Source organism: Oncorhynchus masou, chromosome 31 (genome assembly GCF_036934945.1).
Source record: "Oncorhynchus masou masou isolate Uvic2021 chromosome 31, UVic_Omas_1.1, whole genome shotgun sequence".
Taxonomy (NCBI): domain Eukaryota; kingdom Metazoa; phylum Chordata; class Actinopteri; order Salmoniformes; family Salmonidae; genus Oncorhynchus; species Oncorhynchus masou.
The window spans coordinates 55,604,949-55,630,350 of record NC_088242.1 but is presented as its reverse complement, the minus strand read 5'-3'; the positions used below and the strand labels follow the sequence as shown (position 1 = coordinate 55,630,350).

The following is a 25,402-nucleotide window of genomic DNA, read 5'->3' as shown; positions in this document are numbered from 1 at the left end:
CCACTGCTACAAAACCGCCATAAAAAAGGCAGACTACGGTTTGCAACTGCACATGGGGACAAAGATCGTACTTTTTGGAAAAATGTCCTCTGGTCTGATGAAACAAAAATAGAACTGTTGGCCACAATGACCATCATTAAGTTTGGAGGAAAAAGGGGGAGGCTTGCAAGCCGAAGAACACCATCCCATCCGTGAAGCACGGGGGTGGCAGCATCATGTTGTGGGGGTGCTTTGCTGCAGGAGGGACTAGTGCACTTCATAAAATAGATGGCATCATGAGGTAGGAAAATTATGTGGATATATTGAAGCAACTCCTCAAGACATCAGTCAGGAAGTTAAAGCTTGGTCGCAGATGGGTCTTCCAAATGGCCAATGACCCCAAGCATACTTCCAAAGTTATGACAAAATGGCTTAAGGACAACAAAGTTAAGGTCTTGGAGTGGCCATCACAAAGCCCTGACCTCATCCTATAGAAAATGTGTGGACAGAACTGAAAAAGGGTGCGCGAGCAAGGAGGCCTACAAACCTGACTCAGTTACACCATCTCTGTCTGGAGGAATTGGCCAAAATTCACCCAACTTATTGTAGGAAGCTTGTGGAAGGCTTTCAAAACGTTTGACCCAAGTTAAACAATTTAAAGGCAATGCTACCAAATACTAATTGAGTGTATGTGATGAAAGAAATAAAAGCTGAAATAAATAATTCTCTCTACTATTATTCTGACATTTCACATTGTTTAAAAAAAGTGGTGATCCGAACTGACCTAAGACAAGTAAGTTTTACTAGGATTAAATGTCAGGAATTGTGAAAAACGGAGTTTAAATGTATTTGGCTAAGGTGTATGTAAACTTATGACTTCAACTGTATTTGGAACATCAAATTGCAAATAAAATCACATTATCGAATCACAATACATATAGAATTGTGAGAATTGCAATACATATTGCATTGGCACCTAAGTATCGTGATAGTATCATGAGGTCCCTGGCAATCCCCAGCCCTATTGGCTAGAGATTGATATGAATCAATGAAAGGCTGTCAGTTACCATGAACACAACTCCGCAAGAAGTCAGCACAGGAGGAAAGCCAGCCTAATGCAGCACAGCTGCTCTGTGCCACCCTCACACCTCACTGAAGCGCTCTGTAGGCCTTATGCGATTCAATTTGTTTTGATATGGATTATGTACTCTATTAATGTGCAGGAATGGCAATATGTTCATGTCAGGATGGATTGTTATGCTCCAATGGATTTTCTGCCAACCATGCTGGAGTGCCTCTCCCTCTAGCACATGGTAACTGATGTCTTACAATATCCTATGGTGGGTTTGGAAAGTAGATTACTGTGTTTAATAGGACGTAAAAAAAATATACAGGGGCGTGGATATCGTTCATTTGTTAAGGGTAGATGCTGTAGGGCTCTGCAAATGTGTGTAGGCTACACACCCACTGGGCACCCCACGTCATTTCATTGTGGGAATTGGGTACTTTTTTTGCTCATCCATATATCGTCCATATATTTATAGATTCTTATTCCATTCCTTACTTAGCTTTGTGTGTATCAGGTATTTGTTGTGGAATTGTTAGATATTACTTGATAGATATTGCTGCACTGTCGGAACTAGAAGCACAAATCTTTTGCTACACTCGCAATAACTTCTCCTAACCATGTGTGTGTGACCAATTTAAAATTTTCATTTGATATTTGGTTGATCAATGAGATTACAACCTATTTTCACCTAGTCAAAAAAACTGCCAAAATGTTGTTGAATTCAAAATGTGTTATCACTATGCTTTCAACCATCTAAAAGTACAACCAAATTCCAATAGAAAATCAATGTCTGATTTTTGGTTTAGATGTCACCTACAGTTGAAGTCAGAAGTTCACATACTCTTAGGTTGGTGTCATTAAAACTTGTTTTCCAACCACTGCATAAATTTCTTGTTAAACTATAGTTCTGGCAAGTCGGTTAGGACATCTACTTTGGGATTGACACAAGTAATTTTTCAAAACATTATTTGCAGACAGATTATTTCATAATTCACCATATCACAATTCCAGTGGGTCAGAAGTGTACATACACTAAGTTGACTGTGCCTTCAAACAGCTTGGGAAATTCCAGAAAATGATGTAGTGGCTTTAGAAGCTTCTGATAGGCTAATTGACATCATTTGAGTCAATTGGAGGTTTACCTGTGGCTGTATTTCAAGACCAAACTTCAACCTCTGTGCTTCTTTGCTTGACATCATTGGAAAATCAAAAGAAATCAGCCAAGACCTCAGAAAAATAATTGTAGACCTTCACAAGTCTGGTTCATCCTTAGGAGCAATTTTCAAACGCCTAAAGGTACCACATTCATCTGTACAAACAATAGTACGCAGGTATAAACACCATGGGACCACGCAGCCTTCATACCACTCAGGAAGGAGACGTGTTCTGTCTCCTAGAGATGAACGTACTCTGGTGCGAAAGGTGTAAATCAATCCCAGAACAACAGCAAAAGACCTTGTGAAGATACAAAAGTATCTATAGCCACAGCAAAACGAGTCCTATATCGACATAACCTGAAAGGCCACTCAGCAAGGCAGAAGCCACTGCTCCAAAACCGCCATAAAAAGGCCAGACTACAGTTTACAACTGCACATGGAGACAAAGATTGTACTTTTTGGAGAAATGTCCTCTGGTCTGATGAAACAAAAATAGAACTGTTTAGTCATAATGACCATCGTTATGTTTGGAGGAAACGGGGAGGCTTGCAAGCCGAATAACACCATTCCAAACATGAAGCATGGGGGTGGCAGCATCGTGTTGTGGGGGTGCTTTGCTGCAGGAGGATCTGGTGCACTTTACAAAATAGATGGCATCATGAGGAAAGAAAATGATGTGGATATATTGAAGCAACATCTCAAGACATCAGTCAGGAAGTTTAAGCTTGGTCGCAAATGGGTCTTCCAAGTGGACATAGAACCCAAGCATACTTCCAAAGTTGAGGCAAAATGGCTTAAGGACAACAAAGTCAAGGTATTGGAGTGGCCATCACAAAGCCCTGACCTCAATCCCATAGAAAATGTGTGGGCAGAACTGAAAAAGCGTGTGCAGGCAAGGAGGCCTACAAACCTGACTCAGTTACACCAACTCTGTCAGGAGGAATGGGCCAAATTTCACCCAACTTATTGTGGGAAGCTTGTGGAAGGTTCCCCAAAACGTTTGAACCAAGTTAAATCATTTAAAGACAATGCTACCAAATACTAATCGAGTGTATGTAAACTTCTGACCCACAGTGAATGTGATGAAAAAAATAAAAGCTGAAATTAATGATTCTCTCTACTATTATTCAGACATTTCACATTCTTAAAATAAAGTGGTGATCCTAACCGACCTAAGACAGGGAATTTTTACTAGGATTAAATGTGAAAAACTGAGTTTAAATGTATTTGGCTAAAGTGTATGTGAACTTCCAACTCAACTGTAAATGAGTTATCACTGTGCGGTCAACTGTCTAAAGGAAAACAATGTCAGATACTGTTTTATTTGTACACCAACTTAATTGCGTTATTACTGTGCTTCAGCTAATAGCACAACCAAATGACCTGGATTGCAGTTGAAATTACATTAAAGTACATGGTGCAAGTGGTCAATGCCTCTGCAGATTATTATAGCATTTGTGAAGAATTCCACAGACCTGCGACCATTGCATGTTATCTTGAACATGCATGCTTTCTATGATTACATAAGAATACATTTGTTACAGTAACCGCAATGTGGCCATGATGTGTTACTCATTTTAAGGTCAAATAAATACTGTAACATTAGTTTGTAAGATAGCCTTAAAGGAAAGGCTCACCCATTTTTGAATGTTATATTGTTTTTGTGCATCTCTGAGTGATGTTACTTGCTGATGTTGTCTTTGGTATTATTGTGTATACCTACATTTTCTAGCTAGCCAGCCCATAGAGAGAGCATTACATTGTGGGTTTGTAGATGTCTTAAGCTACAACAGATATTCGGAACAATTTTCCATGTTTATTATAACGCCAAACATTTGTTATATTATTATATTATATATATTTCACAGCAGTTTAGATGGTACAATGATTCTCTCCACCATAGTTTCTTGTTTTGTCAGACACTGAAATTAGGTGAACAATTAGAGTTTTAGCAACCAGGAAATGGCGTAGACATTTCTGCATAGCGCATCTTTAATTAGCTTCATCACAGCAGGTTGACTCGGGCTGGAGCAGAGCAGTCATGGGGCCAGAGGCTGAGAGGATGTGTGATGCAGGTTGGCTTTAATTGGCTAGGCGGTTGTGTCCTTGGGCGGATCTTGTTCTGTCCGGGTCTACTTATGTCCTGTTCTCTTCTGTCGAAAGGCTTCTATTCTTTTACTTCTAACTCAGTCACGTTCATTAACACTAACTTTTTGCACAAAAGTTTGATGCAACACTAATGCAGGAAGTTGAAATAACAAGGAAAGTATGTTGAAACAATATTGTTGACAATATTTGCCAGCCATTGGAAAACAATATTTGCACGGAGGGTTGTTATTGTTTCAAAGCAATAGCCACTAGTGTTGTCATGATACCAGCATTTTGATTTCGAAACCGATACCAGATTTAGTGTATTTTTCCATATCGAGACTGAAATCATCAACAATATATAGGCTACTTTGCCTACAAATTACTAAAGAGTGAGCCAGAGATTAATATATCGTAACCAGAAGAAGAAAAAAACGGATCCCTACCCGACCCCTCTCCTTCCGCTGCCTGCTGCTGCTGCTGCTGCTGGCCATCCCAGATTCTGCCTTTATGCTCCTGAAGTTTCCGGTAATAGGCTACACCAGCTTTCGGCAACCTTTTCCATTTGGAGTGCCAAGTAATTGTACCATTTCTTTGTGCATGCCAGTTATGATTTTCATATGCACATTTTGTGGAACAGGCTAATTGAATTTATAATAAAGTCTCTAAGTGGTTAATCAAAATTCTATCTAATTGAAAATGATACTTTTAGATTTGTAACTTCTATTGCCTTTGCCAATATGTAAAAATAGCCTACATAAAGCTAACAAATAATTATATTTTAGCCCACAGGTAGAAAATAACCATATTTTTTAAAATAAATATCCTATACATAGCATGGCCTATCTGCAAGGAAATTAACATTGTATCAACTATTAACTTGGGTCCAGCTTGATGCTGGTACTAGCAAACTTGCAACATTGTATAAAATATTCTGGGCCCTCAAGAGTTTCTGTGCCAGTGAGCTCTGGACAGGCAGACACAGCTGTAAGCTATTATTAATCCCCCCAAAAAAGAAGCTATTTGCGCAAGGGATGAGAGGTAATCAGGTAGGCCTTTTTTTCCACCAGATCAGAGCATGACATTTTTTCCACTTTCATGCTGAGCGGTTATTGAAAGGGAGAGAGCTGGAAAGATTTTTCAAATAGGCTACGTTAAGGAGCTATTGTCATTCTCAATGGATGTAAAAACCGACTTTGTTTACTTTGCTTTTTGAGGCAAAGAAAAAATGACTTTGATAAAAGCTCCACAGTGATGCTGATTTAAGACAATCAGAAATAGTATCAAATCCCCAAAATGGGAGCATTCATAAAAGCCTACATTTGCGCACAGGCCAGGTAGCCTAGACCTAGTTCTATGCGTAATCAGGTACGCCTTGTCCTTATTCATAAATGGAATGAGATAAACCAAACTTAGGTTGTGCGCTCTGCAAACGTGTCCGCTCCTTCAATGAGAACGGTAAGACTGTAATAAAAATATATTGAATGCATTAACATAAATGACCATAACCAAACAAACATTGTAGATTACAAATGATGGTAATTAACACTAAATGTACTACTGGTGATACTGGTGTGCCATCCCTGTGGCCTCCGCACTGGATTAGTCCAATCAGACAGGTGTCTAACTTTTTTTTAAATATATTTGCCACTGCCAGACTAAGAATATCTCAGTTCAATATCATTACATTATCATTTTTTATGTCAATATTTTTCAGAGACAGCCTTGTATGCATTAATTAATACAACCAACTACATGACAACATAATGGTAATAATTTATTTGAAAGGTAAATCTCTGTTGATAAACTTGGCAAATCAAGATGCAGCTTTGACCTATTCACAATACAGGTGAATGCATATTCAATAGGAGTGTGCATGCATTGAGTTATTGAGCTTCTTTTGGCTGATTGCATGGGGCTACAGATGACAAACAATCAGTTTCCATTCCATTTCGGACTTATTTAATTGTACTTATCAACAACATTTGCATAGAAGTAGCTTCTTTTTATAAGAATGTGTCTTTAACCAGTAATGACATCATTCATGGGAGAAGAGGGGGCGGCCCGTCGGAGCACAGTCAATTCGATGACACAATAGATCATCTTTGGGAGAGATGTGGGAATTAATTTAGTTTTTTGTGTCAATCAGCATATTTTGCCGTAATGGTTTGCATATTACCATAAACAAAGTACTAGAGTATTGAGTTGATGTTAGCTTTAGCTGTCAGCTAGAAACAAAAGTTAGCCTGCAAAGTTGGAAGCTACCGGTATCTTTTTGCATTGTGCAAGTCTTCTAGCTTGTATGGACATTGTTTTGCGAACAGTAATTAACAGTTTTAAAATTTCTACATGCCGTGTCGGATTCAAATGTGTTATCTTCTGTGCAGCATGAGTGGGGAGCTAACATGACGCTGCCCAGACTCCCAGTGCAGGCTTGCAATGGGTAAGTGGAGCAGGTACGGTGCACGCTATAGTAAGGGATCGGCTGCGCTGACAGACAGGCTTGATTCGTGAGACACATTAACAGAAATACAGAAAGTAAAAAAAAAAAATATATATATATATTTGTACCCGAGACATTATTCATGTTCTAGTATCGAAAGTACCGAAGTTTCGGTATAACGTGCAACACTAAGGATGGGTAAGGACATGCTACAGTACCACCAAGGAATATTTGATGCACCTCTGAAGCATAAACTTTTTGAAGCATCTCACGATCACAATCAGTAACAACAAAGTTTGAGTATCTTCTTGGTGGCTGTGTTATTTAAAGCCGCTGATGCATTAGCCTGTCTAGGGTCTTTGGTCTGTCACTCTGTTATTTCACAATTGTCTTGCTGTCCTGCTGTAGTTTTTGAGAACAGAGGGCAGAGAAGGATGAGAAATGCCTGCATGCAATATGTGTTCTCTCTTTGAGTGAGAAATGACTGAAATTACATCCTGTTCTTGCCAATACAAACTCCCTACTATCTGATTCTCCATGTGCTGTTGCATGCTGAGTTCTTATGGCTGTGTTCCAATTATGATGGCTGAACTGTGTTCTTCTGTCCCCTAGGTGATGGCTCAGCAGGCCGGGGCTGGGCGCAGGTATATCCGGGCGTTTGTGAGCGGCTTCTTCGTGGCAGTGCCCGTAACTGTCACTGTTCTGGACCGCTTTGCCTATGTAGCACGAGTAGAAGGAGCCTCAATGCAGGTGAGACACACGCTCTCTGCTTTCTCCATCAATTCCTACTGATCTTGTTGTACTTTTTCAAAGCCACACTTTCCTTTTGTAACAGAGTTGATTGCATCTCGGTATCTACTGTATCATGCAGTAAAGAGAGGGAGAGGTTCTATTGAATGGAATAAATTGGCCTTACCTCACCCCACAATTCAAATACCAATACCACAGAAGATATTTAGCCTTGCTCGGATCCAGAAGCCATACAATACAACAGAAGTCATACTTCATGGCCTGGGTTGACAGTTGGTCGTGATGAAATACATCAAATGCATCTCACGTCTTTGCTCACGTTAAGAAAACGCACATAAACACTTGTTTTAAACCTCTATGCTCTATGCACGTTCATCTTTCATTCTGCTATCAAACAGAGTTAATCAGGCATACATCTGTAGCTATGTAGGCATCGAGGTAAGTCAGTCGTGCAGCTGAGACCCATTGGTTTCGCATCATTGGCTGGGGCTTGTCCTCCCTGTTGACAGTGTTGGATGGCAGTTTAGCTTCTTGTGAATGGTTGACAAGAGAATCTATACAGCATGATATAGTTTCGTTTGTACCATCCCATGTGACGTAATTAGAATCCAAGTATATTTGCATGGTTTTCTAAGTAAGTAAGAAAGAAAGAAATGTAACAAAATGTTTGTCTGAAGAAGATCATTATTGATCTCCCTCCTCTCCTCCCATACTACTAATTAGTAAGTCAATACGTTCAGATACTGAAGGCTGTTTACATTGTTGGAGTTGTTAGGATTTCGCCAGGTTCTCGTTGTGTAGACAGGCTGTTGCCTCACTTTGCCTCTCCTCCTACAAGACCGTGATAGTTTAAACAAGAATCCTTTCAAAACCCCTGCGTTGTCTTGCCTAAGGCTGCAGTGCTCACAAGATTGAATTGTTGACCAGACAATCTTATTTGATCTAACTTTCCTTGTCTCCTGTGTTGTTGTTTTTTTCTCATGTTTTTATTAATTCTAGGGTGCTTTCAAGCTAGCAAGATAAACGTCTTTGAAACAATACAGCATGTAATATGGTAAAATATGACTGAAAGTGAAAATGATAACGTATCCAACTGTAACAGATACATTCTGCGGCTGGCAGCACTCGAATGGGATATTTATTTTCAGCAGACGGATAAGAGATATTCTGTCAATTACCCCGGCAAGCGTGAAATGGCCTGTGCACATCCTGTTTAATGAATCATTCTTCCTGTGTCATGTCACCCGCTGCTTGGAGTGGGGCTTCGTCACACACTAGCTCTTCGATAAAGTGACACAAACTAAGTTGTAAGAATGAATTATTTCTGTGGGGGGGGGGATTTCACAGACTATAGGCGTACTACACTGTATACGATAGAGTTAGTCATGGTTGTTGAGAAACCCTCTTGTGTTTCCCATTGAGGGTGAAATTGTTAATTTTGTGGACTCACTGGGTAAAGAGAAAATTATACTGGGTCATGTTCAGAAGGTACAAACCTGAGGGAACCTGGAAGGTACTAAACTTGTCCAACCCTGATGTACTCTGTAAGGTACTGTAGGAGATATGTGCATCATCTTGTTTGTGTTGCTGTTTAGATTATTGACCTCTGTACTGACCCTTGCCCCGAGACATGACTGTAGACTTCTATGGCGTCAGACTCTATAGTTAATTAGCCTACAGCCACATCTCAGGGAAACTGTTCCACTCCAATAGATTTTAATGGTATGACGTATATTTCACCCACATCTGTCGGTGTGAATCTGTAGGCACGGGAAGACATACAGATATATATAAAATGGTGCCGGAAGAAATGGCAGCAGTTTAACAGGCGCCCAACTTATTGTGCTATTTATGTGTTAGTTTTTTAGCATTATTTGTAGCTTGTTTTGTACAAAATGTTTCTGTAACTGTATCTTATGGCAAAAAAAAGAGCTTCTGGTTGTCAGGACAGCGATCACTCACCTCGGATTAGACCAAGATTTTTTCTCAGTCAGCTGTATAAGGAAATAAGCAAACAAGGAACCGCTCACCCAGAGGCGGCGCTCCTAGTAGTCGGATACTTTAATGCAGGGAAACTTAAATCAGTTCTACCTAATTTCTATCAACATGTTAAATGTCCAACCAGAGAGAGAAAAATTCTAGATCACCTGGACTCCACACACAGAGACGTGTACAAAGCTCTCCCTCGCCCTCCGTTTGATAAATCCGACCATAATTCTATCCTTCTGATTCCTGCTTACAAGCAAAAGTTAAAGCAGGAAGCACCAGTGACTCAATCAATTAAAATAAGTGGTCAGTTGAAGCAGATGCTAAACTACAGGACTGTTTTGCTATCAGACTGGAACATGTTCCGGGATTCTTCCGATGGCATTGAGGAGTACACCACATCAGTCACTGGCAATATCAATAAGTGCATTGAGGACATCGTCCCCACAGTGACTGTATGTACATACCCCAAAAAGAAGCCATGGATTACAGGCAACATTCGCACTGAGCTAAAGAATAGAGCTGCTGCTTTCAAGGTGCGGGACTGTAACCCGGAAGCTTATAAGAAATCCCGCTATGCCCTCCAACGAACCATCAAACAGACAAAGCGTCAATACAGGGCTAAGATTGAATCGTACTACACCGGCTCCGATGCTCGTCTTATGTCACAGGGCTTGCAAACTATAACAGACTACATAGGGAAGCACAGCCACGAGGCAAGCAACACTGAAGCATGCATGAGAGCATCAGCTGTTCCTGGTCGACTGTGTAATCACTCTCTCCGTAGCCGACGTGAGTAAGACCTTTAAACAGGTCAACATTCACAAGGCTGCGGGGCCAGACGGATTTCCAGGACGTGTGCTCCTGGCATGTGCTGACCACCTGGCTGGTGTCTTCACTGACATTTTCAACATGTCCCTGATTGAGTCTGAAATACCAACATGTTTCAAGCAGACCACCATAGTCCCTGTGCCCAAGAACACGAAGGCAACCTGCCTTAATGACTACAGACCCGTAGCACTCAGGTCCGTAGCCATGAAGTGTTTTGAAAGGCTGGTAAGGGCTCACATCAACACCATTTTCCCAGAAACCCTAGACCCACTCCAATTTGCATACCACACAAACAGATCCACAGATGATGCAATCTCTATTGCGCTCCACACTGCCCTTTCCCACCTGGACAAAAGGAACACCTATGTGAGAATGCTATTCATTGACTTCAGCTCAGCGTTCAACACCATATTACCCTCAAACTCATCACTAAGCTAAGGATCCTGGGACTAAATACCTCCCTCTGCAACTGGATCCTGGACTTCCTGACGGGCCGCCCCAAGGTGGTGAGGGTAGGTAGCAACCCATCTGCCATGCTGATCCTCAACACTGGAGCCCCTCCAAGGATGCATGCTCAGTCCCCTCCTGTACTCCCTGTTCACCCACGACTGAATGGCCAGGCACGACTCCAACACCATCATTAAGTTTGCAGACGACACAACAGTGGTAGGCCTGACCACTGACAATGATGAGACTACAGGGAGGAGGCCAGGGACCTGGCCGGGTGGTGCCAGAATAACAACCTATCCCTCAAAGTAACCATGACTAAGGAGATGATTGTGGACTACAGGAAAAGGAGGACCGAGCACGCCCCCATTCTCATCGACAGGGCTGTAGTGGAGCAAGTTGAGAGCTTCAAGTTCCTTGGTGTCCACATCAACAACAAACTAGAATGGTCCAAACACACAGAGACAGTCGTGAAGAGGGCACGACAAAGCCTATTCCCCCTCAGGAAACTAAAAAGATTTGGCACGGGTCCTGAGATCCTCAAAAGGTTCTACAGCTGCAACATCAAGAGCATCCTGACTGGTACGACAATTGCTCGGCCTCCGACCGCAAGGCACTACAGAGGGTAGTGCGTACGGCCCAATACTTCACTGGGGCAAAGCAGCTTGCCATCCAGGACCTCTACACCAGGCGGTGTCAGAAGAAGGCCCTAAAAAGACAGACTGTTCTCTCTACGACCGCATGGCAAGCGGTACAGTAGTGCCAAGTCTAGGACAGTTTTTACCCCAAAGCCATAAGATTCCTGAACAGGTAGTCAAATGGCTACCCTGACTATTTGCATTGTGTGCCGCCCCCCAACCCTACCCGTCTTTTACGCTGCTGCTACTCTCTGTTTATCATATATGCATAGTCACTTTCACTATACGTTCATGTACATACAGTTGACGTCGGAAGTTTACATATACACTTTAGGTAGGAGTCATTAAAACTTGTTTTTCAACAATTCCACAAATTTCTTGTTAACAAACTATAGTTTTTGCAAGTCCGTTAGGGCATCTGCTTTGTGCATGACACAAGTAATTTTTCCAACAATTCTTTGCAGACAGATTATTTCACTTATAATTCACTGTATCACAGTGAGCCAGATGTTTACATACACTAAGTTGACTGTGCCTTTTAAACAGCTTGGAAAATTCCAGAAAATTATGTCATGGCTTTTGAAGCTTCTGATAGGCTAATTGACATCATTTTAGTCAATTGAAGGTGTACCTGTGTATGTATTTCAAGGTCTACCTTCAAACTCTGTGCCTCTTTGCTTGACATCATAGGAAAATCAAAAGAAATCAGCCAAGACCTCAGAAAATAAATGTAGACCTCCACAAGTCTGGTTCATCCTTGGGAGCAATTTCCAAACGGCTGAAGGTATGTGTTCATCTTTACAAACAATAGTTCGTAAGTATAAACACCATGCCGCTCAGGAAGGAGACGCGTTCTGTCTCCTAGAGATGAATGTACTTTGGTGCGAAAAGTGCAAATCAATCCCAGAACAACAGCAAAGACCATGTGAAGATGCTGGAGGAAACTGGTACAAAAGTATCTATATCCACAGTTAAACGAGTCCTATATCGACAACCTGAAAGGCCGCTCAGCAAGGCAGAAGCCACTGCTCCAAAACCGACACAAAAAAAGCCAGACTACAGTTTGCAACTGCACATGGGGACAAATATCGTACTTTGGAGAAATATCCTCTGGACTGATGAAACAAAAATAGAACTGTTTGGCCGTAATAACCATTGTTATGTTAGGAGGAAAAAGGGCAAGCTGAAGAACACCATCCCATCCATTAAGCACGGGGGTGGCAGCATAATGTTGTGGGGGTGCTTTGCTGCAGGAGGGACTGGTGCACTTCACAAAAAACAGGGCATCATGAGGAAAGAAAATTATGTGCATATATTGAAGCAACACCTCACGACATCAGTCAGGAAGTTAAAGCTTGGTCGCAGATGGGTCTTCCAAATGGACAATGACACCAAGCATACTTCCAAAATTGTGGCAAAATGGCTTAAGGACATCAAAGTCAAGGTTTTGGAGTGGCCATCACAAAGCCCTGACCTCAATCCCATGGAACATTTGTGAGCAGAACTGAAAAAGTATGTGCGAGCAAGGAGGCCTACAAACCTGACTCAGTTACACCAGCTCTGTCAGGAGGAATGGGCCAAAATTCACCCAACTTATTGTGGGAAGCTTGTGGAAGGCTACCTGAAACGTATGGCCCAAGTTAAACAATTTAAAGGCAATGTTACCAAATACTAATTGAGTGTATGTAAACTTCTGGCCCACTGTGAATGTGATGAAAGAAATAAAAGCTGAAATAAATCATTCTCTCTGCTATTATTCTGACATTTCACATTCTTACAATGAAGTGGCGATCCTAACTGACCTAAGACGGGGAATTTTTACTAGGATTAAATGTCAGAAATTGTGAAATACTGAGTTGAAATGTATTTGGCTAAGGTGTATGTCAACTGTACTACCTCAATTGGCCCGACCAACCAGTGCCCCCTCACATTGGCTAACCGGGCTATCTGCATTCATTCCCGCTAACCCCTCTTTTACGCTACTGCTACTCTCTGTTTATCATACACAGCTCAAAAAAATAAAGGGAACACTTTAACAACACAATGTAACTCCAAGTCAATCACACTTCTGTGAAATCAAACTGTCCACTTCGGAAGCAACACTGATTGACAATAAATTTCACATGCTGTTGTGCAAATGGAATAGACAACAGGTGGAAATTATAGGCATTTAGCAAGACACCCCCAATAAAGGAGTGGTTCTGCAGGTAGGGACCACAGACCACTTCTCAGTTCCTATGCTTCCTGGCTGATGTTTTGGTCACTTTTGAATGCTGGTGGTGCTTTCTCTCTAGTGGTAGCATGAGATGGAGTCTACAACCCACACAAGTGGCTCAGGTAGTGCAGCTCATCCAGGATGGTACATCAATGCAAGAAGGTTTGCTGTGTCTGTCAGCGTAGTGTCCAGAGCATGGAGGCGCTACCAGGAGACAGGCCAGTACATCATGAGACGTGGAGGAGGCCGTAGGAGGGCAACAACCCAGCAGCAGGACCGCTACCTCCGCCTTTGTGCAAGGAGGAGAAGGAGGAGCACTGCCAGAGCCCTGCAAAATGACCTCCAGCAGGCTACAAATGTGCATGTGTCTGCTCAAACGGTCAGAAACAGACTCCATGAGGGTGGTATGACGGCCCGACGTCCACAGGTGGGGGTTGTGCTTTCAGCCCAACACCGTGCAGGACGTTTAGCATTTGCCAGAGAACACCAAGATTGGCAAATTCGCCACTGGCGCCCTGTGCTCTTCACAGACGAAAGCAGGTTCACACTGAGCACATGTGACAGAAGTTTCTGCTGCCTGCAACATCCTCCAGCATGACCAGTTTGGCGATGTGTCAGTCATGGTGTGGGGTGACATTTCTTTGGGGGGCCGCACAGCCCTCCATGTGCTCGCCAGAGGTAGCCTGACTGCCATTAGGTACCGAGATGAGATCCTCAGACCCCTTGTGAGACCATATTCTGGTGTGGTTGGCCCTGGGTTCCTCATAATGCAAGACAATGCTAGACCTCATATGGCTGGAGTGTGTCAGCAGTTCCTGCAAGAGGAAGGCATTGATGCTATGGACTGGCCCGCCCGTTCCCCAGACCTGAATCCAATTGAGCACATCTGGGACATCATGTCTCGCTCCATCCACCAATGCCACGTTGCACCACAGACTGTCCAGGAGTTGGCGGATGCCTTAGTCCAGGTCTGGGAGGAGATCCCTCAGGAGACCATCCACCACCTCATCAGGAGCATGCCCAGGCGTTGTAGGGAGGTCAGACAGGCACGTGGAGGCCGCACACACTACTGAGCCTCATTTTGACTTGTTTTAAGGACATTACATCAAAGTTGGATCAGCCTGTAGTGTGGTTTTCCACTTTAGTTTTGAGTGTGACTCCAAATCCAGACCTCCATGGGTTGATAAATTTGATTTCCAGAGATAATTTGTGTGATTTTGTTGTCAGCACATTCAACTATGTAAAGAAAAAAGTATTTAATAAGAATATTTCATTCAGATCTAGGAATGTGTTATTTTAACATTCCCTTTTATTTTTTTGAGCAGTGTATATGCATAGTCACTTTAACCATATCTACATGTACATACTACCTCAATCAGCCCGACTAACCGGTGCCTGTATATAGACTCGCTACTGTTATTTTTCACTGTCTTTTTACTGTTGTTTTACTTCTCTACTTACCGATTGTTCATCTAGTACCTTTTTTTGCACTGTTGGTTAGTGCCTGTAAGTAAGCATTTCACTGTTTTTATTCGGCGCACGTGACAAATCAACTTTGATTTGATAGGCTAGACACAGCATTTAGCTCAGTATGGCAGGAGTCCGCTTCACTTCTCTAAGAGGAATATGTCATTCAGTCTGTCTTCTGTTCCCTGGTTGCCCTCTACTTGGCCCTTGCAGCTGTTTCTTCGTTCCAGGCCACCGATGACAATGTTGCTTGTTTCCCCTGTTCCTTGTTTCTTTCCGATGTGACTGACTCGCCTCTTTTTGTGTGCGTGTGTGTTGTCGTCTCAGCCTTCCCTGAATCCTGAGGGGAATGTGACAGGTTCTGACGTGGTGCTCCTGAACCGCTGGAGTGTGAGGAACTACCAAGTACGTCGCGGTGACATTGTGTCAGTCCTGTAAGTAACCAAGTTTCAACCACGTTTACATCAACTCTTGTTTGGTTTTGTTTGCTGTCAGACATGCTGGGACCTTGTTAGTTGCTAAGATCAAGTGGATTTGGAGACACATCCTTGCCCTTTCTCTCCCTCCACCTCTGGAGTAGGCCCCTACGCCAATGGCTGGCTGAGCATTGACGCTCTGCTCTCCTATAACTCCCCTGTGCTGTTTTTAATGGAGGACCTGTTGACACTGTTGGCTCCACAAGAGAGGGAGGGAGAGGGGGAGCGAGAGAGAGAGCAATTAGAGCGCCACACAGCCACGCGAAGGCTCCCTGCTTTCAGACATACTCTTTGTTCTGAAGCACCGTGGGAAGCCAAATGTGGCCCTGGCTGCTAATGAAAAAGACTCAGTCACAAATGGCATCATATTCCCTATATAGTGCACGACCTTTGACCATAGGGCTCTGGCCAAAAGCAGTACACTATGTCGGAAGTAGGGTGTTATTTGGGACGCAAGTCAAAATCTCCCCTGAAAGAAAGTATTTTCTCTCTCTTTCTCTCCTCATATGCTCACGTCCCTGGGCGCACTTATCCCAGGCTACTTATCTCAGTCTTTGTTTTTGCGATGGCTTCTGAGACTTCAATGTGTGATAACGCAGCTGTCTGATGAATTTGTGCTGCCTTGCCTTGATGGGATTCAGGCTTTATGATTTGTTTCATGCAGAAGAGCAGAGCAGAGGTCATGAATAGGCCGACAGAGGTACGGTCAAGGAATATTACTGCATTATGTATTTGATGTGTTGATTAGTTAAACTGGGTTTGACAACCTCAGGGTAAAGTTTTGCCACGTCTGGTTTATTTGGGTTCGACATGACTATTGTGATTCAGCACAGATGTCCACAAACCACCCATCCATGCAGGTTTCCCTTAGAAAAGAGGTATTCTGACTTCCAATGGGGCTACCTGGTTAAATATAATAATAACTCCAATAAAATCCTATTAAATGCACCGATTTGCTGCTGTGGTGCTTGATGTGATGTGGATTGTGTGGGCTCAGACAGACAGACAGCGGCAGGCAGGATAAATCCCTCTTCCATAATTACCCCAAGATGGCAGCCTCTCCCTTCCCTTCCCTGCAGGAGACGTGTTGCGCTTGTGAACAGGATGTTCAGCCATTTATGAAGCACCATTCCTAGCAGAGCGGAGGGAGGGGGTGAAGGTGAGGGCGGGAGAAAGAGGGAAGGGGAGAGGGGGAAGTGATCGAAAGCGAGTGAGAGAGCTAGCGTGGGAATGCTAATCTAATGAACACTGACAAACTAAGTTGTAAGAATGAATTATTTCTGTGTGGGGAATTTCACTGACTATAGGCGTACTACACTGTATACGATAGAGTTAGTCATGGTTGTTGAGAAACCCTCTTGTGTTTCCCCTTGAGGGTGAAATTGTTAATTTTGTGGACTCACTGGGTAAAGAGAAAATTATACTGGGTCATGTTCACAAGGTACAAACCTGAGGGAAACTGGAAGGTACTAAAGTTGTCCAACCCTGATGTACTCTGTAAGGTACTGTAGGAGATAAGTGCATCATCTTGTTTGTGTTGCTGTTTAGATTATTGACCTCTGTACTGACCCTTGCCCCGAGACCTGACTGTAGACTTCTATGGCATCAGACTCTATAGTTAGTTAGCCTACAGCCGCGTCTCAGGGCAACCGTTCCACTCCAATAGATGTTAAAGTTATGACATGTGTTTCACCCACATCTGTCGGTGTGAATCTGTAGGCACAGGAAAATGTTTTTTTCTAAAGCAACATTTATGAGGAAGGGCAACGTGTCAAGTAGATCTGTATCAACTACTGTTGTTGGGTGGGAAAAAATGTAAAAGCGTATTTCTCATCTGCCAAAGAATTCCACCCTGGCCTGTACTGTATTTACATGTGAAGTGTGATATTGGACTACTGCTACAGCAAGGTAGACTGAATTCCCTCTTCTAATTTGAAAAGCAAATTGTCCAAGGCAATATTCTGGTCCTCTGAATAATTTCTTATTTACAGAATAGAATACTCCTCATTTCAGGTCCATAGTAGTGGATGAGGAAAATGGTCACCGTGTTTGAGTGCATATATGGCAATTTATCTGCCACATCGGGTTTTTGTCATGCTTTCAGTGCAGGCTATTAATAAGCTGATTTGATTTTATGTTCTCCTTGTTAACATAACCATTTAATTAAAACACTTTTTTTAAAGCAGCTTCAGAAACAGGTTTCTTCTAAGCAGAATGTTCTTGTGGAAAAGGAAAAATGCTCCTCTCCGGGTTATAAATAGTGGGGTTAATGAATCCCCTTTTCTGGCACCGTTCTTTTGTTAATAACAAGGTTTTAGGTTTACCATCCTGGTCCAAGACGATAGAAAAACAGATGTTGAAAGTTTTGACGTGGTACGTTTGTTTAAGGTGTGTGAGTATTCATGGCACGCACAGCAGCAGTAGCGTAAACCTTCAAAATACTTCAAGTCTGTAGTTGCTTCTCTTCCTGTAGCTCGTCTTTGAAGTGTGGATGCCAGGAAGAGAGAAACATCACCCCTCTTGTTCGTTTGGACGGTACTGAGTTTCTGTCATTTTTAGCATCAACAGAATCCAGTTTGGCTTTGTTGAGGTGTGTTTTAGCCAGCCGTAACTAAAGCCCATTGTTTTGGGATTGGGTTTACAAAAAAAAGAGAAGACCGAGTTGGGGGGAAAAAAGGAAAGCAAAAACCTCTGAAATGCTTAATCTAGGATACTCTGAGCTGACAATCTCTCCTCTGCAGACGTGTTGTTAGGGCAACAGTAGAACGCGGTCTGTGGAGGTAGGAATTCCTTCCTGGACGCAGGAAAAGAGGAGCTGACTGGCTTGGCCACCCTTCCATGAGCCATTAGGCCACTGTGGAGCACACTCTGGCCCCCAGGGAGGGGATAGGAGGGGAGGGCAGGGGAGGTTAATAGGGTTTGTTTTGCCAAAAGAGATCGCTTCAGTCTGTCTCCTAATCTAGCAGATAGATAGGGATGTTTTGACATGTCTGCTGCCTGGCTGGCTGTAATAGTGTTATTATCTATCATTTGTGTGATTTCAGCAGCGTGATGGCTGGGTAATGGCCTCTGTTAAAAGCAAGACATTGGCCTCTTGAGCTAGGAATCCCACTCTGCGAAACACACACACAAGCTTGTGCGCACACACACACACACACACACACACACACACACACACACACACACACACACACACACGGTGCTCAGAGCACGCACACCTGCCTTCATTACATGTGTTTCATTTTATCTTAAAAGTTCGATAAAGGTTGGCGTTCCCTCCAACCAGTTTAGAGGCAGCCATTTCATTCAACATGTAAACAAGAACGACCTGAATTAGTAAATTAATTCAATGCCCTGCGAAATCAAATTGAATGTAATTTGTCTCGTGCTTCGTAGACAAGTGTAGACTAACAATGGAATGCTTACTTACACGTGCATTACCAAAAATAGAGAGTTAAAGATAAAATATAATAAGTAGAAATAGTGACATGAGAGGAATTAATACACAGTGGATAACGAATAAAAATAACATGTTGAAGTGGGAAGTTTACATACACCGTAGCAAAATACATTTGAACTCAGTTTTTCACAATTCCTGACATTTAATCCATTTGAAAATTCCCTGTCTTAGGTCAGTTAGGATCACCACTTTATTTTAAGAATTTGAAATGTCAGAATAATAGTAGAGTGATTTATTTCAGCTTTTATTTTTTTCATCAGACGTTTACATTCACTCAATTTAACTTCTGGGAGCCTTCAATAAGCTTCACACTATAAGTTGGGTGAATTTTGGCCCAGTCCTCCTGACAGAGTTGGTGTAACTGAGTCAGGTTTGTAGGCCTCCTTGCTCGTACACACTTTTTTTTTAGTTCTGCCCACAAATTCTCTATAGGATTGAGGTCAGGGCTTTGTGATGGCCACTCCAATACTTTGACTTTGTTGTCCTTAAGCCATTTTGCCACAACTGTAAGTATGCTTGGGGTCATTGTCCATTTGGAAGACCCATTTGCGACCAAGCTTTAACTTCCTGACTGATGTCTTGAGATGTTGCTTGAATATATCCACATCATTTTCCTTTCTCATGACGCCATCTGTTTTGTGAAGTGCACCAGTCCCTCCTGCAGCAAAGCACCCCCACAACATGATGCTGCCACATCCGTAGGATGGTGTTCTTCGGCTTGCCAGCCTCTCCCTTTTTCCTCCAAACATAACGATGGTCATTATGGCCAACAGTTCTATTTTTGTTTCATTAGACCAGAGAACATTTCTCCAAAAATACGGACTTTGTCCCATGTGCAGTTCCAAACCGTAGTCTGGCTTTTTTGTGGCGGTTTTGGAGCAGTGGCTTCTTCCTTGCTGAGCGGCCTTTCAGGTTATGTCGATATAGGACTTGTTTTACTGTGGATGTAGATACTTTTGTGCCTGTTTCCTCCAGCATCTTCACAAGGTCCTTTGCTGCTGTTCCTGGATTGATTTGAACTTTTCGCACCAAAGTATATTAATCTCTAGGAGACAGAAAGCATCTCCTTCCTGAGCGCTATGACAGCTGCGTGGTCCCATGGTGTTTATACTTGCATACTATTTCTTGTACAGATGAACGCATACCTTCAGCCATTTGGAATTTGCTCCCAAGGATGAACCAGACTTGTGGATGTCAACAATTTTTTTCTGAGGTCTTGGCTGATTTCTTGATTTTCCCATGATGTCAAGCAAAGAGGCACTGAGTTTGAAGGTAGGCCTTGAAATACATCCACAGGTACAACTCCAATTGACTCAAATTATGCCAATTAGCCTATCAGAAGCCTATAAAGCCATGACATAATTTTCTGGAATTTTCCAAGCTGAAGGCACAGTCAAATTAGTGTATGTAAACATCTGACCCACTGGAATTGTGATACAGTGAATTATAAGTGAAATAATATTTTTTAAACAATTGTTGGAAAAATGACTTGTCATGCACAAAGTAGAAGTCCTAACCGACTTGCCAAAACTATAGTTTGTTAACAAGAAATTTGTGAAGTGGTTGAAAAACGAGTTTTAATGACTCCAACCTAAGTGTAGTAGAAAAGAACATGCAGGGAGTATATACAGGGAGTACCAGTACCGAGTCGATGTGCATGGGTACCAGGTAATTGAGGTAGATACTGTATGTAATAGTGATAAAAAAAAACGTTATTTAACCTTCATTTAGCTAGGCATTGATGCACGGTTTGTGTCGCCCTCCTCGCGGGACAGTTGAGCTAACATGCGCTAATGTGAATAGCATGACGATGTAAGTAACAAGAACATTTCCCAGGACATAGACATGTCTTATATGGGCAGAAAGCTTAAATTCTTGTTAATCTAACTGCACTGTCCAATTTACAGTAGCTATTACAGTGAAATAATAACATGCTATTGTTTGAGGAGAGTGCACAACAACAAAACTTATCACAGCAACTGGTTTGATACATTCGCCTCTGAAGGTAAATAATATACTTACATTCAGTAATCTTGCTCTAATTTGTCATGCTGAGGGTCCCAGAGATAAAATGTAGCATAGTTTTGATAAATAACATTTTATATTCAAATATAGGAACTGGGTTCTACAGTTTGAACCCCAGCTGTGTATCAATTGACCAATTCGGCACATTTGGGCAGACTTGATACAACATTGAGAACAGTAATGCAATGGTTCATTGGATCAGACTAAAATGTTGCACATACACTGCTGACATCTAGTGTCCAAAATGTAAATTGCACCCAGACTCCCAAGGGATATAATGGCCTTTGTCTTGCATTTCACAGATGGATAATTAAAATAAAATAAAAAGCATGTGTGTTTCTTTATATTACCAGATCTAATGTGTTATATTCTCCTACATTCTTTTCACATTTCCACAAACTTCAAAGTGTTTCCTTTCAAATGGATTCTTGTTTCAGGTCCTGAGCTACAGGCAGTTCGATTTGGCTATGTCATTTTAGGGGATTTAAAAAAAAAAAGGGTCCGATCCTTAAGAGGTTTTATCAACCTAGCCTAGAGAGGTTGAGGTTTTATATTGTTTTTTACCTTCATCAATCTACACACAATACCCCATAATTACAAAACAAAAAACAGGTTTTTAGATTATTTTTTTCAATTTGGAAAAAACCCCGCCTGAAATATCACATTTACATAAGTATTCAGACCCTTTACTTTGTTGAAGCGCCTTTGGCAGCGATTACAGCCTTGAAACGTCATGGGTATGATGCTACAACTTTGGCACACCTGTATTTCAGGAGTTTTTCCCATTCTACTCTGCATATCCTCTCAAGCTCTGTCAGGTCGGATGGGCTGCGTCTCTTCACCGCTATTTTCAGGTCTCTCCGGAGATGTTTGATTTTGTTCCTGTCTGGGCTCTGGCTGGGCCACTCAAGGACATTCAGAGACTTGTCCTGAAGCCATTCCTGTGTTGTCTTGGCTGTGTGCTTAGGGTCGTTGTCTTGTTGGAAGGTGAACCTTCGGTTTTCATCAAGGATCTCTGTACTTTGCTCCGTTCATCTTTCCCTTGATCCTGAATAGTCTCCCAGTCCCTGCTCCTTCAGATGTGACGCTTGGCATTCAGGCCAGAGTTAAATCTTGGTTTCATCAGACCAGAGAATCTAGTTTCTTATGGTTTGAGAGTCTTTAGGTGCCTTTTGGCAACTCCAAGTGGACTGTTGTGCCTTTTACTGAGGAGTGGCTTCTACCATAAAGGCCTGATTGGTGGAGTGCTGCAGAGATGGTTGTCCTTCTGGAAGGTTCTCCCATCAGAGGATCTCAACAGAGGATCTCTGGAATTCTGTCAGAATGACCATTGGGTTATTGGTCACCTCCCAGACCATGTCCCTTCTCCCCTGATTGCTCAGTTTGGCCGTGCGGCCAGCTCTAGGAAGAGTCGTGGTGGTTCTGAACTTCTTCCATTTAAGAGTGATAGAGCCTACTGTGTTCTAGGGGACCTTCAATGCTGCAGAAATTATTCGGTAACCTTCCCCAGATCTGTGCCTCAACACAATTCTGTCTTGATGCTCTACTGACAATTCCTTCAACCTCATGGCTTGGTTTTGTGCCTTTACATTATGTCCAATCAATTTAAATTACTCACAGGTGGACTCCCAAGTTGTAGAAACATCTCAAGGATGATTAATGGAAACATGATGCACTTGAGCTCAATTTAGAGTCTCAAAGCAAAGGGTCTGAATAGTTATGTAATAAGGTGCTCTGTATGTGTCACTACAAACTGTAAGACTGGATACACAGGGCTGACCAGCCAGAGCTCACAGCATGCATTTCAGTTGCATGTCCGTATTTCAGTAGCGTGCATCCTCACTGTCCCTGTTGCAGAATGTATTCACAACATGGACATTGACCTCTGCTGAGCGAGAGAGGGGCAGCAATTGTATTTGTCACATTCGCTGAATACAACAGGTGTATTTACTCTTTGCCTGTTTGATGGTTCATTTGACGGCATAGCAGGATTTCTTACAAGTGTTCGGGTTAGAGTCCTGTTCCATGAAAGGATCTCCTCTACCCTTTAGCTCAGAGCGGATGTTGCCTGTAAATCCATAGCTTCTGGTTGGGGTATGTACGTACTAGAGGTCGACAGATTTTGATTTTTCAACACTGATACCGATTATTGGAGGACCACTATAAGCTGATGCCGATGAATTGGCCGTTTTTATTTTTTTATTCTTTTAAATATTTTTTTCTATTTATTTATTTATTTTTATATAATTAAAAAATATATATATTTTTCTTTATTTTTATATATATTTGTAATAATGACAATTACAACAATACTGAATGATCACTTATTTTAACTTAATATAGTACATCAATAAAATCAATTTAGTCTCAAATAAATAATGAAACATGTTCAATTTGGTTTAATTAATGCAAAAATAAAGTGTTGGAGAAGAAAGTAAAAGTGCAATATTTAGCATGTAAAAAAGCTAACGTTTAAGTTCTTTGCTCAGAACATGAGAACATATGAAAGCTGGTGGTTCCTTTTAACATGAGTCTTCAATTTTCCCAGGTAAGAAGTTTTAGGTTGTAGTTATTATAGGAATTATAGGACTATTTCTCTCTTTTACCATTTGTATTTGATATACCTTGGACTATTGTATGTTCTTATAGCCACAAAATGTTTATTCTTTCAGTGAATTACGAAACTGCAAGTATTTTATCTAATGGGTGGCATCCCTAAGTCTAAATATTGCTTTTACATTGCACAACCTTCAATGTTATGTCATAATTATGTACAATTCTGGCAAATTAATTACAGTCTTTGTTAGGAAGAAATGGTCTTCACGCAGTTCACAACGAGCCAGGCGGCCCAAACTGCTGCCTATACCCTGACTCTGTTGCACAGAACGCAAGACAAGTGACACAATTTCCCTAGTTAAAAGAAATTCATGTTAGCAGGCAATATTAACTACATACTACATTTTAAGAAAGGCATTGATGTTTATGGTTAGGTACACACTGGTGCAACGGAAGTGCTTTTGTTGCGAATGCGCTTGTTAAATCATCACCCGTTTGGCAAAGTAGGCTGTGATTTGATGATAAATTAACAGTCACTGCATCGATTATATGCAACGCAGGACAAGCTAGATAAACTAGTAATATCATCAACCATGTGTAGTTAACCCGTGATTATGTTAAGATTGATTTGTTTTTTGTATGATAAGTTTAATGCTAGCTAGCAACTTACCTTGGCTCCTTGATGCACTCGCGTAACAGGTAGTCAGCCTGCCACGCAGTCTCCTCGTGAAGTGCAATGTAATCGGACATAATCGGCGTCCAACAATACTGATTATCGATTGTTATAACTTGAAATCGGCCCTAATTAATTGGCCATTCCGATTGAACGGTTGACCCCTAGTACGTACGGTCACTGTGGGGACAACGTCATCGATGCACTTATTGATGAAGCCGGTGATTTTTATGTGGTGTACTCCTCAATGCCATCAGATGGGTCCCGGAACATATTTCAGTCTGTGCTAGCAAAACAGTCCTATAGCTTAGCATCTGCGTCATCTGACCACTTGCGTATTGAGCGAGTCGCTGGTAGTTTCTGCTTTAGTTTTTGCTTGTAAGCAGGAATTGGGAGGATAGAATTATGGTCAGATTTGCCAAATGGAGGGCGAGAGAGAGCTTTGTATCCATTTCTTTGTGTTGAGTAAAGGTGGTTTTGGAGACCAATAGGCTATTTTTCACATTGAGTTATCCTTTTAACAGGTAGACCTCTCACAGTTACTACAGTACAAGGATGTCAGGAGTAAACCACACAACACACTATCTTTCCCTCTACCGCAGCCTTTTTGCCTCTCCCATTGCAGGCCTGTTGTCCCTCAACGTGTCAAATTGGCAACCTACGTAAACCTCTACCTACTACAGTACAATGATTTTGAGGTTTAAACAACAAAGCAGACTACTATACTCCCTAACGTAGCCCTCTGCCTTTCTCCTGTAGGGACGTTCTCCCTCATCCCCTCTCACACAGTGACTCAGCTCCCTGTTCCTTTCCACTTATCAGATGTGATGAATGAATGGGTCCACCTCTGGTACATTTCAACGTTTCGATAGGTCCACTTGAACTCGGATGTGCCTCCGAAAAGTTGATTGGGGTAAAATTCCGCAGTATACAACAGGGAAACATTTCTGAGAGCCCTTTAGTAGTTGTATATGTCAACATGAGCTATGAAGGAAGAGAGCAGCAGCATGCCAGTGTAATAAGAACCTCTGAGAGATTGAGAGAGAGGCGCTGCGGACAGATTAAAGCAGGGCGGCTTGGGTGGAATGAGGTTTGGGGTTCAGTTCATCAGAACTGCTGCAAGTACAGTTGAAGTCGGAAGT

At 42.0% G+C, this 25,402-nt stretch overlaps 1 protein-coding gene across 1 annotated transcript in view; it reads left to right on the top strand.

Annotated features, from left to right (window-relative positions):
- LOC135524145 (mitochondrial inner membrane protease subunit 2-like) overlaps nucleotides 1–25,402 on the top strand; it is a 142,882-nt gene that overhangs the window by 24,752 nt on the left and 92,728 nt on the right. Inside the window, exons 2-3 of the mRNA XM_064951365.1 lie at nucleotides 7,349–7,486; nucleotides 15,398–15,504. Coding sequence (XP_064807437.1) covers nucleotides 7,352–7,486; nucleotides 15,398–15,504 — 242 coding nt within the window. The 5' untranslated portion in view covers nucleotides 7,349–7,351. The remainder of the gene's footprint in view (nucleotides 1–7,348; nucleotides 7,487–15,397; nucleotides 15,505–25,402) is intronic.